This window comes from Lactuca saligna, chromosome 2, assembly GCF_052625555.1.
Source record: "Lactuca saligna cultivar CGN05327 chromosome 2, ASM5262555v1, whole genome shotgun sequence".
NCBI classification, from domain to species: Eukaryota; Viridiplantae; Streptophyta; class Magnoliopsida; order Asterales; family Asteraceae; genus Lactuca; species Lactuca saligna.
Window position 1 is genome coordinate 125,746,402 of NC_136418.1, and position 18,856 is coordinate 125,765,257.

Here is an 18,856-nt window from a genome sequence, read left to right on the forward strand (position 1 = left end):
ACGCATCGAATGTAATCTCAAATTCCAATTCCATCAAAATTCACAAACAAAACAAACCCAAAACAACAAATTATCTATCAAACGAATATGGGGGAGAAACATAATTGCTCAAAGATCATGGGGCAACATAGGAACTTCAAAAAAGTACTATTTCCAAAAACAAAAAATGTGGCCAACCTAATTTAGGGAAATATGGCTAGCCAAATCCAATAAAGAATGATTACACTTACAAACTTAGCAAAAATGCAATCCAAATCAAAATGACACGAGTTAAAATGAATGAGAAAGAAAAATGCATATAATTATGCAATGATCACAACTTCTAGGGTTCAAATTCCATCAAAGACTACCACAAAACCACCATCACCGCCTCCGGACAGCTGCACTTTGCCCATGATGGATAGCCCTAACCGCCTGCTGTGGTGGCATATCCACCTGTTCCTCCACCATGTTCGCGGATTGGTTGATAGCATTCATGACAATAACAACAAGCGGCATCAAATACATCCACTGAAAAATTATCAAGTACATCATGTTATCATAAACACAAGTAGTTTTCAAAATAATTAAGTTGAAATTAAAATATTCATGACTCACATATTTAGCCAAAAAGGATCTCTCTATTGGCTTTACCCCTTCATCCTCTCCCATATCACCACCAATGATATGTTCAGAAAATATTGGCGTCCTGTTTGAGTTGACTCAAGGAATTTTAAAGGCTGAAAATGGAGTTATGAAAAGAGGAAGATATTAAGAATTTGACCTTGGTGTATATTCACTGTACTTTAAAACTGTGTGAGAGTTGAAGGTCCACTTTGAAGGCTGAAAATGAATAGAAAGCATGACATGTCATATATGACATTCAAGTTAGTGGAAGTCACTGAATATTTAAAAACTCAAATGATATAAATGTTTAAATACATTGGTCTAAAAGAGAACACAAGTAAATTATATATTTGTGAAAACTTACAATTCTCAATTGCCGATTATATTGGCAAGCCCTAAGAGAACCATAATTAACAGCCAAAATGTGGACACCTTCCTGCATGATTTATATTTTATACCAGATGATGAATAATTATAGAGTAATGAAATGTAAATTAGCATGATAAAATATTAAAATGTGTAACTTTTAGACATTTTTTTTTTTTGACACATTAATGGAAAGGAGAATTACCATGTGTATGATGAAGTGTTCATCCAAGCCATCATTTGGGAGGCACCTCTGAAAGTAAATACAGGATCAGTAAATAGTGTATAAAGTATAAACCTTAATTTCTGCTAAGGATGCTAAGAGTGAAAATATATAACCTAATGTCAAGTTTCAAGCTTACTGCTTTTACTGAGGAGATAACATAAGCCTTTCCAGGAGAATTTAATACGTTAGATGGCACCCTTATCCTGTAGAAATCATCATCTTCAAGTAGTTTCTACAGTAGATGAACATCAACAAGAAGAATTTAAAGTCATACAACTAGTGAAACATAAACAAAAACGTCATTTAAGAAGTAGGTTTGATGAAGAATTACTTTGAACTTCTCCTTCTCTATTGTGCTAAGATCGTTTCTTGAGAATCTGATCTTTGTAAGAGTTCTCTTTAAGCAAAAGAAGCCAAACCAGAAAGAAGTCGATCGTGTTAATAGCTTTATAACTCGTAACATAACAAAAAAGTAGTGTACAAGAGCATACAAAAGTTTAAAGATTGTTCAATTAGGTCACTCGGTGACTTGTGTTTTGTAAAATGTGAGAATTTTCGTGATGATGATCATAAAATTAAACAACGAAATCGATGAAATGATCATAGAATCTGAGTACCTTTCCTCCATGAGATTTGAGGCGAGCAGTGAAAGTGCCGGCGACGGAGAAATCTTCTGAATCTCCAAATGCGTGTTCCAGAGCGAACTGAACTCTAGAGTCTGAATCAGGCTCCGCAGACGTCTTTCGAATGGGTTTTAACGGAGAATGCGAACCAGAAGAAATGGAAGGTGACGATGATGATACGAATTCATGGGAAGGGCGCTCATTTGAATCAAATTGTTCATCGTCCACAATAAGCTCGTCCGATTGAAAAGCTGAAGATGATGAAACCAATAGAGCGAAGGATAGAAGCAGCAAGGCTCCGGTGAGCTTCATTGTGAAGGGTGAGGGTTTACAAAGAGAGTCGTTGCGATTCGATATTTATAGATTGAGGATTGAATTATAGATATAGACCCTGAACTATATGTTACTTTGCATATATATTCCTCTAACATTCCAAGTCGTTCTATGAGAACTTGTATGTTCCCAAATTTTGAGTTTACAACGACTAAAATTTCCTTTAGGAGTATCGAGTATCATGTTTGTTAGATTTCATGGGGGTGTAGACTAGAATATAAAACTACTTGTTATCCTCATTCTTTATTTCATATCTACTTTGAGTCTCACATTTATTCAAGTATTAAAAGATACTTCAACTTCATGTTTATATAATAAGATTAGAAGTTAGCTAAATATTCAATTAAGGTTTAGGTTTAAAACCAAAATCAAACCGGAAAACCCAAGTACAAACTGAAAACTGAAACACTAAACCGGTGGGTTTGGGTTCGGTTTGGTTTTAAAAGTTTCAAAACCAAGGCTGTCGGTTTTGTGTTCGATTTTATGTCAAAACTAACCAATCGTATCCCATGCTCACTTGTTGCGATGATACCCGGAAAAAAAATTGGGATACCCTTTTGCTTTGAGTAAGCCAATAGACATAAAACACAAATTCAATAACTATAAAGATTGAAAAAATGGATATTAATTAAGAAAATGGCTGTTTGTGAAATAAATTTGTTTACTCGATAAATGTTCATCATGTAGGTTTGCATGTGTGCGAATGTTTTTCTTATAAAAGGAGTGGACAATTATGGTATTTAAAAGATATCACAACCATTTGAGATGTATGGACACTTGTCATTGTGGTTTTGATTCACGACATCCGTACACCCAAAAAGAAAGCAAATAACTAGTTAGGTCATAGGCAATACTTAAGATTAACGTTGGAGGCATTTGATTGTTGTGGTTTTTGAATTTATTATCATTTCCACCGAACCGCAGTTCATTAAATCTAATACTAAATTGCAAAAATGACTAAACTGCAAATTTGGTCCTTGTGGTTAGTAAAAAAATATAAATAAGATCTAAAATCTTTTCGACTTGCATGATGGTTGATGTAAGTTAAAGAGAGGGTGCATGTTAGGTGGGGTTAGATTTTTTTCTAATCTAAAAAGTACTAAAATAAATAAATAACGAAAAAGAAAATAATAATGGCAAATCAATATTTCCCACAGTTGCTTAGGACCAAAACCACATTAAAAAAACTTCTTCTGTATCAATCTGGTTGTAAAAAATTCTAGATAAAAATGATAATTTTCAACTAAAAACATGAACCATTGTATAATTTTTTTCTTAAATCTACAAATTATAACATTTTATGTAAAAAAGTTTTTTCGGCTACAATTTAAATGTTGGTTTAGGAGATGACAAACCATAACAATAAAACTACGTAATACATAAGTTTTACTCTTAGAAAACGATAAAATTGCAAAAATGGTCCTTATGGTATATATTTTTTTAAGGTTTAATCCAAATTTCGATTTTTTTTTGGATTCGTGGTCATTTTGAGCTAGTTTCGTTGCAGATTTGATCCATCAGTAAAATGAAATGACTTTAATACCATTGGGATATATTTATTTCTATTTTTCTTTCATTTTTTTAAAATCTAATAATTATTTATTTATTTAAACAATAAAAAAATAAGATGGCACATCCCCCCCTCTCTCTCTTTCTCCCTCCCTCTCTCTCTCTCTCTCTCTCTCTTCTTCATTACTTTTCCTTTTCATAACTTTAATGTTTTTTTCCCTATAAAAATCAACAAATGTCTAAAGAACATTAAATTAGATATTGGAATTCATCATCAGAACAAAAACACACACAAATCTCGTGTCAAGCTTTTTCCAAAGAAACCGAGATCTTGTGTCAAGCTTTTTCTAGCGAACATCTGAAGATGTGACTCCTATTCATCGACATGCTTCCCAAGTCCGATGAACCCTTCATTGTCCTTAGGTTTTAAAAACCAGAACCTTATCTATCCTCTCCATCTTTCCCTCAATCTATATATATCCCCTCTGAAACCTATATAATGAAATCAGATGATCTTCTCCTCAAAACCACCAAGACCTTCAAAACACACATACACATACACATCTGTCTACACCAACGAACCACTACATTCATCACTGTAATCATCTTCAATGGTTTAGAATAGAACTAGATTCCTTGCACAACTATACTTTCTGAGAAAACGAAGATGAAGATGATGGTCTGACCAACAACTACAAACATAAATAAACCCAGATACAAAAATGATTACTGGCTAAATAAAAAAAACAAACCTTTTCGGGGGTTGGGTTCTATCGGTAATGCAAAATCAGACCTTTTTGGTGGAAAGTTAAATGCGTCCATGGTAGTTGCTTTAGTTTTTGTAGCCTGTACATCCCTTGGAGACAACAAAATGACTCGGTATGTCATAAACCATATCTGTGATTTTCTTCCTCAACTCATAAATTTCAGACACTCATTTGATGGTTTTGGTTTTAGGATGTTTTGGTTTGTGATTGTGTGAAAAGGGTGGTGAAGTGAAGGAGTTTAGTGTGTGTGTGTGTGTGAGAGAGGGGGGATGGGCCATCTTATTTTTTTATTGTTTAAATAAATAAATAATTATTAGATTTAAAAAATGAAAGAAAAATAGAAAATAAATACCCTAAGGGTATTAATGTAACACCCAAAGTTTTAAAGGCCAAGAAAGGAAAGAAAGCCCTAATTTTAAGGGTCGACTCGGCGAGTCCAAGGAGGGACTCGGCGAGTCCGAGCGGGATCCGGGTCAAGGTGTAAGTGGCCAACTCGGCGAGTCGGCCAAGTGGACTCGGCGAGTCCGGTCTGTGCAAGGAAAACCCTAAATCCGGGACATTGAGCGCTATTTAAGCTTCTTATTCTCTCCATTAGGGTTCCTTATAGCATCCCTCGTTCAGAAAACGAAGCCTAAGCCTCCATTGTTGTGCATCCAAGCTTCCAAGCCATTTTTGGGTGATTTGAAGGAGGAAGAGGGAAGGGAATCAGTGAAGCTTCAAGGATTGGCTTTAGATCTGGAGTTTGTGGAGTCTTTCTGAGGTATTGAAGGTATTAAGTCATTTCCTTCCCTTAGATCTATTTTTGGTTGTGAGTTTTGGGCTTTTTAAGCCATGATTAGCCACCCTTATGGGTTAGAAGCCGGATCTGGAGTTGCTACTTCAAATCCAAGTGTGTTATGGCCTGGAGAAGCAAAAAGTATCAGCCCTTGAGTCGATTTTGAAGCCCCTTGGCCTTAAACCCTAGTTTATGGCATATTTTGCCTAGATCTCCCTCTCTACACGTAAAGTTTGCAACTTTACGTGAGGAATAGGCTTGGGAAGGGTAGATCTACAGTTTAGAGTCCATGCATGACTCAAAAGTCCTCTTCATGTAAGGAGAACTGAAGGGACTCGACGAGTCCTTTGAGTGGACTCGGCGAGTAGCATGAAGTTGTGGAGAAACTCGACGAGTGGGATGAACAACTCATCGAGTCATATGAAGATTGCCTTGTACTCGGCGATTCTGTTCTTGGACTCGGCGAGTCAGGTCGCGAAACCCCAAACCCTTCGAGTTAAGACTCGAATCAGTGAGTCGGGTGGAGACTCAGTGAGTTGGACAGGTAAGGACTCAGAAATCGGTTGACTCGGCGAGTCATGGACTGACTCGGCGATTCGAGTCGCGAATGGAAGGATTTTGAACATTATGAACTCGACGAATCAGTAGGGTTGACCTGGAAGGTTGACCTTGACCAGGACTTTGACTTGGATCAGGGTTGACTTGGTTGTCTTTCGGGGGTCAGTTAGACTCAATGTTGCATTGATATTGGTAGTTCAGGGAGCAAGGGGAGCAGGAGTTCAGTGAGTTGACGGGCAGCAACTAGTGAGATCATCAGCAAGTTCACCCAGTGCAGGTGAGTTTCCCTTTGTGTGAATGGGTCTAAGGCCACAATGCTGGCCCATGTAGTTATGAGTAGAAGACCCGGGGGTTAGCCCTAGGCACAATATGCTAGTATGATATTCAGGACGAGGTCCACTAATAGCGGGCGGGTGCCCAAGGATTCGTTTATATGCTAGATTATACTTGTTGTCTGTGTGATACATGTATGTGCCTGGTAGGGAGGTGAGTGTGGGCGAGGTCTCGTATCTCATCAATAACAAAGTGTGGATGGGGTTCCATATCTCATTAGTAGTAGAACAGGGGCGAGGCCCAAACTAGAACATGAGTGAGAGTGGGCTGGGCCCGTACCTCACTACCACTAGGAGCGTGGACGGGGTTCCATGACTCATTAGTAGCAGTACATGGGCGAGGCTCAGGATAGGCAAGGCCTTAGGACAGAACCAGTTGTATGTGTTTAGTTATGTGTTGTGATATGTTTATGTGATGTTAATTGTTGGCGGGCGAGGCCCTGTGACAGGCGGGGCCTAAGTAAAATAGATATGTATCCGAGCGGGGCTCGAAGCCAGGCGGGGCCTGGAGCGGCGGGGCCGTTGTAGCGAGCGAGGCCCGAGGTAGGGGGCGAGGCCCAAGATAGCGGGCGTGGCCCAGTATGTGTAATATGTGGTTATACATGGTATGTGGTAGGTGGGGGAACTCACTAAGCTTTGTGCTTACGGTTTTTAGTTTTGGTTTCAGGTACTTCCGGTAGCGGAGGGAAGAGCTCGGGGTGATCGCATGGCACACACCATACATTAGACAACCTGGGAATGTTTACTCTGATAATGAACATGTGTTTTGAAAACTTATACTCATATTATGTTTTGGAATGATGACTTCACTTTAAGTAATGATTTATTAAAAGAAATTTTTGGTCTTAAATTTTGGGTCGTTACAATTAAAGTCATTTCAATTTACTGAGAGACCAAATCTGCAATGAAACTAACTCAAAAGGACCACAATACCAAAAAAAAAAATCGAAAAAAATGCATACCACATGAACCATTTTTACAGTTTTGTCTTAGAAAAATAACTTATGTTTGTAAGAAATTTCAACATTTATCATTTTGTGCATCAAGGACTGTTAATGAAAATATAAAAAATACTCGGATAAAAAGTGTATATTAATATATAGTTGATAGACCATATATGAAACTAACTCTATTTCCTCCTCTACGCCATCAAAACAGCAACCCCAACTAAAAGTCTAAAACCTTCAAGCTTCCGTCCGGCTTATTTTGCAATTAGCAGTACTCCGGCGACTTTTTCCCTCCGGCAACCTTCAACAGGTAAATCCACACCATCGATTCGTTAAATCGAAGTCATTACTACTTGCTTTCCTGCCTTTTTTTTTTTTTTCATACTCCTAAAACCCTTATGCAACACACACGCGCATAAATAGTAGTAGTCACATATTCAAATCATGACTCGAAGCATGATAAAACCCTTCTTCAGACATCCATTTACCTACCATGGTAGTGTTTTCACTAAGCTTTTCTCTTCATCATCATCGGTATCTCGTTCAATTGGTATAGCTCATTCAAATCATGCTGTGACAAATAACTTAGATTCCCAATTAAGACAGCTTCTACAAAAACCTAATCCCCAATTTGCAGATGCGGTTTTGCTGTTCGAACAGTCGGCTGAGTTAGGCCTGATTCCTTCTTCTTCCACATGCAATTTCATCGTGGAAAGCTTGGGTAGAAACAGTAAGTACGGTTTAGTTTTGCAAGTTTACAGAAAACTAGCTACCATTGGAGTAGTCCCTTTCTTTCTTTCATATGGTGCTGTAATTGAGAGCTTAGTGCATTTCCAGAAACCAGAATATGCAATTTCTGTTTTATGTTTGATTCTAAAAAGCGGATTCAATGTCAACGTGTACCTTGTTAATCTTGTATTGAAAGGTCTATGTCGCAAGAACAAAATTGATGATGCCATGGGGCTTTTTCATCAAGTTTCTAGCTATGGGTTAGCTCCAGATGAGGTGACACTTAATACCCTCGTTTCTGGCCTTTGCAAGACTAGTAGATATGATGAAGCCTTAGCTTTGAAGGGTAAAATGGAGAATTTAGGTTGTGCTCCTGATTTGGTTACTTACAGAACATTGGTAATCAATCTTTACCAAAATGGAAAGACTGGAAAAGGGAAAGAGATTCTTGATGATATGATGAGTAAAGGATTATCTCCTTCTTTAGACATATATAATCCTTTAATTCATGGTCTTTCTAAAGAGGGAAAGTTCAAAGAAGCCATGGGAATCTTAAATTCCATGATGGATAATGGAATTCTACCAGATGCTGTTACATATACAGGTTTAATCAATGGGCATTGTCTGAATGGGAAAGCTAAAAAAGCTTTAGATTTACTTAATTTTATGATAGAAAAGGGTCAAGAGCCTAATAGCACAACATACATGCAGTTGATTATCAGCTTATGTAAAGAGGGATTAGTAATCGATTGTTTTAAGCTATTGAAAACAATGATGGAGAAGGAAAAGAATCCTTCCATGAACTTTTACAACAATTTACTTAAAGAACTATGTGACCAAAAGAAAGTTGATGATGCATTGATACTTTACAACCTTTTGATTGAAAAAAACGATGTTAATCCCAATGTCAAGACACATAATTTACTCATCCAAGGTCTATGCAAAGAAAACCGTATAAACGAGGCTTCAAAGATTCATCAAAACATGATTTCAAATGGAAATAATGGTAATGTGATAACTTATAATTCACTTATAGACACGTATTTGAGAAATGGAGAAATCGAAAAGAGTATGTTACTATGGAAGCAAATGCTTGAAGTAGGATTAACCCCAAATTCATACACTTTTAGTCACATTATCAACGGATTTTGCAAATTACATATGATTAACATTGCAAAAGGGATCTTTATTCTTATGAGAAAACATAGTCATGTTCCCAATGTGTGTGATTTCAATGCATTAATGTTGGCATTATGTAAGGAGGGTAGTTTAGAACAAGCAACAATGTTGTTTCAAGAAATGGGAAATGAGAACTGTGAACCTGATGTGACTTCTTTCAATATTATAATCGATTCATTATTTAAAGCTGGAAATATGGAGGATTTGACAAAATTACTCATAATGATGCGTGAAAAGGGTGTGGATCCTGATGTGTATACGTTTTCTATATTGATAAATCGATATTGTAAATTAGGGGAATTGGATGAAGCAAAGGGGATGTTGAAAAAGATGGTTGATTTTGGTTTCATGCCAGATAAATTTGTGTATGATTCTTTGTTAAAATGTTTGTGTGAAAAGGGTGAAACAGATGAGATATTCGAGTTGCTTCGTGAAATGGCTAAAAAGGGGATTATGCTTGACTCAAAGTTGACTTCGACTATTTTGACATGTGTTTGTCATGCTTCTGAGGATGTTGATGTTATGGAGCTTTTACCGAATTTTTCACAAGAAAGTTCAGAAACAGGAAGCATTTCGTGTAATGATTTACTTGCAAAATTGTCCACTTCAGTTTCATAAGTCATGACATATATCTTATAATCTTTGGTAAAAAAAAATTTGGTCTTTTGTTATGATTACTTTAGCATAGAATGCAAACAACTTGCTTATGTTTTTTGCACTTTAGAATCATGGGAAATACTTGTATATAGAAAATGGTTTTTTTTTTTTACGACAATTTGGTCATTTAATGAAAAACTAAACAATGTGGCTTAGTTTTAATGTAATCTTTGGGACATGAATTTGAAGGTATCTCCCAAATTCAATCCGGTCGGTATGGCAACCAAACACATTAATTGGAATTTGTGGCTCCAATTCCTTTAGATTCTATCGGACTTTGTAAATGAAGTTGCAAATTAATAACAATCTAAAGAGAAAACGGTTATTGAAAGAAAACTATAATTACAAATAATTGAGTCTTCTTAAAAATATCAACAATCTACAAAGTTGATGGTATACAAGGAAGCGAGATTGTTTCAAGCCGAAAATGATGGCGATTTATAGTTTTTTTGTTTGCTCATGGGAAATAAAATTATTTGCAATCTGCATTTCACTATTATTGCAACAATGAGAAATAACAAGACTTCATCAGCAAGAAAGCCAATGCAACCAACCAATCTCATAGGTAATCACAACCATAGCAAGATACTCGACTTTTGTAGACGGGCAAGAGACATAATCTTGTTTCTTACTTTTCCACGAGATTAAAGAATCTCCAAGGAAAATGCATAAACTAATGGTGGATTTACGTGATGGGTTTTGATACAAAATATAAATTTGTTTTTTACAAAAACCACAATGGAAGTCTTATAAAAATCACAAGTTTATTTTTTAATTTATAAAAAAACCAAACCATCAAGGATCCATTTATAGAGGTTAAAATGAAATAAAAACAATCAAAGAGTTTTTAAAACAATAACATTTGAAGTCTTTAAATCCACTTGGTTTTAGGTTGTTGATAAAGATAGCATAAATCAAAGAATATGATTTTTCTATGGTATCCACCATAAAGAGTAAAACACTTGGAATGTTAGTTCTTTCTTGTATTCTTGAGTGTTTTAAACCTTTAAGTGCTTAACTTAAATAATTATTGTATGAGACAACTCAAGGAAGCTTTAAATACCAAAGTAAAGCACCAAACTTCAAAAGAAATGAAGCTCTTCATATTTACGCTTTTAAAGAGAGAAAAGGGAAGAAAGAAATACCAAAAAGACTAGCTAGTTTTGTAGCCTTTAGAAGAAAGAAAGGAAGCTCTTCATGCTCATGGTTTTACATTAAAATACTCTAAAGTATTTGTAGCATTTAGAAGCATAGAGAGACAAAGCATGAAGGTTGACAAATAACTTTCATATTTCTTTATTAAATTTGGTTATACCTTTCAGAAGAGGATGTATTCTTTAAATTTTATAAACACTAAGTTTATAAAATATAAACTTTATCTTTAGGTAAAAGACAAAAGAATCTAACAAGTCTAAAAGGTTGTAGATAACTTATTAATTCATACCATATGAAATAATAATTACTTATACTCTCTTATAATTATTATTTTCACAAAACAATAATGATCCCCTTATTAAAAATACAAGAATTGATATTATCTATTAATAATCATATTAATAATAAATATACAAAATGTGGCAACTTGATAAAGGTGTGACACTATAGGATCATATATTATTAACAATATCACCCAATAATGATTCTTGGGTATATAGATTAAACAATCTCCCACTTGCACAAGATTCATTATAGACTGGCATAGATAGTAGATGACGTCTAACAACAGACTACTACCCCTAACAACATATCAATTATTTCGTTGTCTCAGACATCATGTTGAACATGGGATATGGATCGCAATCTATTTTATTTAGTTTTCAACCGTGAGTAAGACATTAGATGTCTAACTCTCAACGAATAAGATGGACAAATCCCATCTTGACTACATATGCCCATTAATGTAGTTCATGTCATACCCAATGAGGGCCCTTATGAATGCCTTTTACGGAACAACGTTAAACAATGTCAAAGCACAACAATTCCTACACTTCAAGTCCCAAATATATATCTCAGGTCTAAGAATACAAAGATACAACCTTGATCAAAACATTACTCATGAATACGATCCATAAAGTGATTTTGATGCGGGTCAGGTCCAATACTTATGCTCCTAATCAAGTATCTACAAAGTTGGTAGCAACTCTTGCTATTCTCATCTCCATAATAATCAACAAATCCACTCATATTAGTCTTACTTCGTAGATGCTCCCACAATTATGAACGACTATGGACATTTAAAATAACCTAGTTATTCAAGGATTTAAACATGCTAATATATAACACAACAATTATTCAGTAAGAGACTCATATCCAATATATCAATTCATTACAATATATGTTGCTTTTATTGTTCCAATATCCAAATACTAAATTTCAGTCAAATGCATCTACTTATATCAATAAGGCCCTATTACACTAGCTTGACTTTCATGCTTTAGCTAATGAATGATCTTTGTTAAGTAGATTTGACAAAATTGATTCGTATAAACTTTGCTAATACATACATTTATAGTTTTATATATAACTCGTATATAGAGAAAACTATTGAGAATATATTAGATGCTTAAATATGACTTAGATACCAATACTTGCGTGATGGGATTACTCCTAGTCATAATGAAATATACATTAAGTATCTTTGTATGTGGTTCTCCAAATCATAATGTACTCTAACTATAAACATAGATTTCTTTCAAATACTTCAGAGATTAGGAATATTTCTCTAGTTCTCGCAAGTACTTTAGAATGTTCCTATAAGTCACATAATGACTCGTTCTCGGGTTATACTAATATCATCCGACATGCTCTAAAAATACCATTTATATAGCCTTTATGCATAATCATGACATATATAATTAATCCAATTGCAACAGTATATTGAATATTGTAACATCCCAACTTTCAAGGCCAAAAATTTCATTTTTAATTACGAGATTCATAACATAGTTTACCAAACATTGCCAATGTCATATCAATTTATAAAAATCACAACAGCGTGTCTGAAGACCATATCATCAAAAGTAATAAAAATCAGAGTACAATCTCAGAAATCTCCATGCGGAATCCATATGAGTGTGTGTTTGATGCTCTGCTACACCGCTGGCTCCTTCCCCTTAGACGAAGAGGTACCTGAAACCAAAACTGAAACTGTAAGCTCAAAGCTTAGTGAGTTCCCCATCATACCCATACCAAATAATGCATAATCATTGGTATCTTTCAACGGGTAACTGGGAGCTACCCTCCCCTTCAGTATCTTTCAATCGGTAACTGGGATCTACCCTCCCTTTCGGTATCTTTCAACCGGTAACTGGGAATTACCCTCCCCTTCGGTATCTTTCAACCGGTAACCGGGAGCTACCCTCCCCTTCGGTATCTTTCAACCGGTATCCGGGGACCATTCCACCCCTGCTATTTACTAATACATATCAAGCACAACAAGCATATCAAATACAATGATCATATCAAGCATAGTAATCATATCTCACATCAATCCTAGATGATTATCACAAAGACAACCATCTACACAACGCCCTTACTGATGGGTCGACATTGTGGCCGTAGACCCACCCCTACTAGAAGGAAACTCACCTCCAATTCGTGTAGTGTCTATACTATCCTCGGTGTGAAAGTCGTCTCTCCTCGACTCCTCAATCCCTACACAACAACCCCTTTAAGTTACAACTTGTACTCACTACCCCTACAAGGGTCAACTTGAATCCAGGTCAAAGGCAAAGTAAAACCCTGGTCAAGTCATCTTTTGGTCGACCAGACTCGCCGAGTTGGTCCGCCAACTCGTCGAGTCCCTTCGTCCACATAATACTACAACCCGTCCCCACTTGTCGAGTCTAGCAAGAGCTCAACGAGTTCACCTTCAACAACACTTCAGTCAATCTTCATCTGACTCATTGAGTTCTTCCTTGAACTCGTCGAGTTCATCTTCAACATATGAATGTGTCCAGTCTATGACTCGCCGAGTTGTAAGAACATGTGAAATCCCCATTTTCACAGCCAGAAAAGACTGATTTTGTTTATGCTTTATAAATTTCAGAGTATCTCTTAAAATCAAAATGTTGCGGAATTTGTTCCCAATGAAACATGATAAATACGTTATCAAAGTATTTCCGAAGAAAAGTATTTTTATTCATTTTAAAACATTTGGGATGTCATTGTCAATACGGGAACATAAGCATAAACAAAACTTACATTCATTATCACTAGTGATCTATATCTCCTTAATCTCTTAGTGTAATGTGACTTCATATCAACACATGTGATATAAATAAACTGAGTGGGTCAGGTTGGGAAACTTGGTGAGTACATAGGGCTTTCAACCCATAATAATATAATTATTATATTTAACCATCAAACAATCAACCCGATTACCCATCCCCATTATCTTCTTTGATATTCCTTAAAGAATTATCTTAAGGGTCATCTCCTATATCATATTTACCTCTCATATTTTTGTTGGGTTATGAGCATTCTAACACTCCTAAGTGTACATGCAACCCTAAATACCTTGGATCTATGTTTTCTCTATTATACATGCAAATATGAACATCCAAGGTATTATCCTAATCTAGCATACAAAATAATGGATATAACAAGATAGAATACATACCTCTTTGATAGTGCTTGTCTTCATGAAGCTTGAGTGCTTAGTGCCTCAAGTGTGACACCTCAAATGGTTCACACAACACCAAATACACTTGGAATAACTTGAGAGAAACTAGAACACTTCATGAAATCGGTTAGCCCTCTCTAGAATAATCTAGTGACCGATTTTGGGAAGAATAATATCTTTATATAGTGTTACAATTAGGGTAAACCCTAATTGTCATGACTTTCCATTTCCTTGGATCCATGGGTTCAAATACACCATGGAGCATCCATGGAGCATCATATGGGTTTTGGCCCAACTAGATAATCCATGGAGCATTAGCCCACTATATAAGTATGGATGATTTACACAATCAACCCATATATTTAATTAGTCTTCTTTTGATCACTTAATTAATCCTAGATTAATTCTTGATCAATACTAATTAAATAATCTTATTATTCTTATTATTAATATACTAGAACTTATAATATATTAATAACCATAAGTGTCTTATTTCTCTCATTATAGTCTATCCAAGTGCATGATGCCATGCAACCCAAATGGACCATGCCGGGTCGGGTCAAGTCTTACCAATTATAGTTATGGACTTAGACATTAATCCAACAGTCTCCCACTTGGATAAGTCTAAAACTATTATTGCGTATGACTTCAGGAACCAACTAGCAATCGTAGCTCTCAAAAGCTTCTGTCGAACTCTGACCTTGTAGATGAACTCTGATCTTTGTCAACGACTTGTCCATTAGATAAGGGATCATATATTCCTCCATTCTAGATATCATATAGACTGAGACATGGATTATAATCATTCTCTCTGTCCATTTGTTGTTTCCCGATTTCCGATTTATGACGACTGACTAATTGAACAAATCAAATCAGTCCTGGCCCGGCCGAGCACTTCCATTTGTCATCATCAAATCATCGAGGGGCCCACAGATATCGCTTTCATCCCGAAGGTAAAAGGAATGGATAAACTTCGACTCATATGGCTTGTTCTACTACTTGTTGAATCATACATAAAGACACGTTTTATAGCACCGAGTTACCAAATGCAGTTTCGTGCAATCAATGTACAACCAACTCATAGTAACAACTCATATCTCTAGGTTTGAAGAATATAAGATATTATCGTCTCATGATCACTCGTGATAAAATCCATGAAGTGATTCCAATGAGCGCGGGTTGAATCCAATACTCAGAACTTATGAGCACTCATGAGTGTTGTAGCCCTTTGTCTAACAACTTAGACCTCTACAAGCCAACCCATGACAGTCTTAATTTATATCTACTTCCAACATATGACCGACTGTGGATGGTTTGAATAACTTAGTCATTCCGGAAGAATAACCTAGTTTATTCGGGAAGTCAAAACATGCAAAGTGAAACACAATAATAATTGAATCCAATATGGTCTCAGAACTTATGAATATAAATAAAACTCCTTTTATTTATCACAATATGATTACACATTATTCATTGTATATTGTTTCAGCTATCAACATTATTCTTGAATTTAAAACAATAGTTGTCCCATGCTCCAAGCATGTACACTATGTTTTCTAAACAATAGTCATGCCATACACCAAGTATGCATAATATGTTTGACTATGATCTTTATTTTTGTGAACTAGATCAAATGAACATAACTTCAATGATTCTCTTTTCACACTCCCAAATCCTTACTGCAAATGCAAGAATTCCAAATTCATGTCATTTACTGAAATCTGTTAGATTCTAAACTTATATGCATCGATCCTCTTGTAATGATTATGCACAAAGTCAGAAAGACTTAACAACAATCATTACAGAGCATTCCAAAGAAGATCAAGTCCTTGGAACCATCCTTCTTGCATTAAGTTTCCTTAATCTTACACAGATTGAAAATTCTAACTTTGAAACATTTCCAGATTCCATTTCGACTATCACTTCTGAACAAGAGTTGCCTCCTTACAGATTATGTCAATATGGTCCTTCCAGAATTATCACTATACTTCCAATTGTCCTTGAGAAACCAATCTTTGGTAAACCTTAGATTGTCCTCGACAATTGTTTAATCCTTTTAGTCATATCCAGTTCTAAACCTTTTCCATTCTTAACGCCCTAGGCATTTGGAAAATTTTAGAAAGGATGGATATAGCACATGTAATCGATCCTATATCCGAAGCATATGGGACACGATTCATGATGTCTCACATAAAGACTAAACCAGTCTTTTGCTATAACATTTCCATTTCAATTTGCCAAGTTCTCATAATTCAGATTTTGAAAAAGGGATGCCGTAATCATAATCGAATTTAAGAACGCAAATAATGGACCCATATACAGAATTTCCTTATGTTGAGCCATTCCAACATGAAATTCAAATATATCCTTGACTAAATGATTAAAACCTCATGATCTAAGCTTATAGATTTGAGATGAAGTATAATTTCCTCTCCCTTAATTATAGCAAAACAACTTTTTCCTAGTTGAAACCTTTTTGTTTTCTATAATTAACATTGCTAGCTTGCAATACTTATCGTAATTATCATGCTCCCACTAACATGATGATTATTAGCATAACACTTATGCTCCCACTAGCTTTGACATATACTCAGAAAGCTCGACTTCTAGAAATCAATACTTTATTGACTTTCTTACCAAAGTTCAGATTTCTGATACTAGATTGTTTTGATAAGACTTTATCAAAAACATACACCTTCCCTTAGATAGCTCATGGGTATGTCAAAACAATTTTAAGAACTATGAAAAGGGATGCCGTAATCATAGTCTTGATTGCTTTGACCTTTGCCATTTCTCACAAGTCCAAGTTAGTGTGCCGGTAAACCACACACGCTCCACTAACGACTTTGAGAATGCCAATATTACAATTGCTATCTAGCTAAAATCTACTTAGTGGAAGTGTTTCCTCACCATCATTTTCATGAATCGGAGAGAAACTCTATGACACTTAGATTTAATGGTGTATGAGTTCTTATCCATGTGAATTGTCAAAACCATAGTCACAAGACAAGGATAATGACAAATCCAAACTCATATGGAGTGAACTCAATCTTAATTTCTTGCCACCTGGTAGCTCAAGGGCCTACCATTGCTTCCAAGTTGTTGTGCAACACATTGAGAACTCTAAGAACTCATATGCAAAGCCAACTCTAACTGGAATGGGCACAGAATATGTCAACACGATAGGTTATAAACCTTAAGTCGTGTGCTAGTGAAGAACTTTAGGTTTTATTCTTGATTAGTTCTTGAGACTTTCAAGACCTTTAAGACTCCCACTGTCAAACATCCAAGAGATAGTGTGGATTCTAATCAAGACAAACACTTCACACAATTGGCCTAAGTTGGTCTTTGTTTTATCCAAAACATCACAACTTACCAATTTCAAATGTACAAGAGTAGAAAACTTTTACTCTTACATTTGTCAAGTGTTTTAAACCTTCTTTAAGACATGTCTCTCAAATTACAATCTTGGAGTATGACTCTAAGACTTGTATTGGAACGAAGTATGACTCATCTTCTTGATTTAACCATTTCAACAATTTCAAGATCCCTTCTTCTTAGTCATAAGAATGCACTAAGACTTCCTTAGAGAACTAATTTTGATATGGTTTCTTAATCATTAAGATGATCACAAAGCTGATACTAAAGTACTCTCCCATCTTTTCAGATTTGAGAAACTTTTATCCTTTTGCCTAATTTGATTCTACTTATTCGCTCTGCCTTACATTGGAACCTTTTCCAATGTCTCAGAGTTACACTTAAGCTTGTAAGTATAATCATATTTACTGAGCTTTAGTAAACTATGACGAATAGCTTTATATCTTTTGTGGTGGACTTAATCAGTGCACATGACTATGTACTCGATCCCTTAGTCCATTACTTGACTCACACATCCATGTGAACAAGTAATTAGTCTTAATTTTTCCAATACTTGAAAGTTCTCATTCATCATGCTATATAACTTGCATGATTCCAAGTCCCGGTCCAATTGAGACTTGGGTGATGAGAATCTTTCCTTATTTGGTAAATTTAGACATTACCACAAATGAAGGAATCAATTTCATACTTCCACTCTTGCTATTCATGGAATCATATAAGCAACAATTTTTCCTCAAATGCCATTGTAAGGATATTTTAAAATAAATAAAATCAAAAATTTTCTTTTATTTTAAAACTATGCGGAAAAACTTATCCTTACAATCCATATGAAAATTTGTTGTTATCTATTCCTTAGCAATATCTCATAACTCCTAAGAAGTAGCTCAAGAATCCGATCTTCAAACTACGCGATAGAAATCCATCTACGCGATCAGATTCAGCATATTCTTTCTTTAAGTTCCTTTACTTTTCTTTGATTCTTAAAACATTACCATGTGACCCATTCACATCATGTATCAGGAATCTGAAAATAGAAACTTAACAGAGTTAGATTAGTGGACTTTTACCTGAAGTAGAGTCAATCTTATTGACTTTAACATCCTTAGGTAAATTAGGCAGCTTCGCAACTAATGACCCTTACTTTGGCAATATAAACATATGGACCCTTTGATAATGGTACACAGGACTATTACAGACTTAGCTTTTCTCTTTACCATTTGTTCAACCGAGTTGACTATGGCCGATCC

General features: G+C 35.4%; 2 protein-coding genes across 2 annotated transcripts; one reads left to right on the forward strand and one right to left on the reverse strand.

Annotated features, from left to right (window-relative positions):
* Positions 1-268: 268 nt before the first annotated feature.
* LOC145030058 (uncharacterized) lies at positions 269-2,133 on the reverse strand. The gene is made up of 8 exons (XM_078978489.1): positions 1,816-2,133; positions 1,530-1,595; positions 1,335-1,430; positions 1,178-1,225; positions 971-1,042; positions 764-822; positions 598-688; positions 269-510 (listed from the first exon to the last, which is right to left on the reverse strand). Exons 1-8 carry the CDS (start codon positions 2,131-2,133, stop codon positions 364-366), a joined length of 897 nt encoding a protein of 298 aa, XP_078834615.1. The 3' UTR covers positions 269-363.
* A 5,107-nt stretch (positions 2,134-7,240) lies between these two features.
* LOC145031520 (uncharacterized) lies at positions 7,241-9,657 on the forward strand. Its single transcript, XM_078980089.1, has one exon. It carries the CDS (start codon positions 7,487-7,489, stop codon positions 9,566-9,568), a length of 2,082 nt encoding a protein of 693 aa, XP_078836215.1. The 5' UTR covers positions 7,241-7,486; the 3' UTR covers positions 9,569-9,657.
* Positions 9,658-18,856: the final 9,199 nt, after the last annotated feature.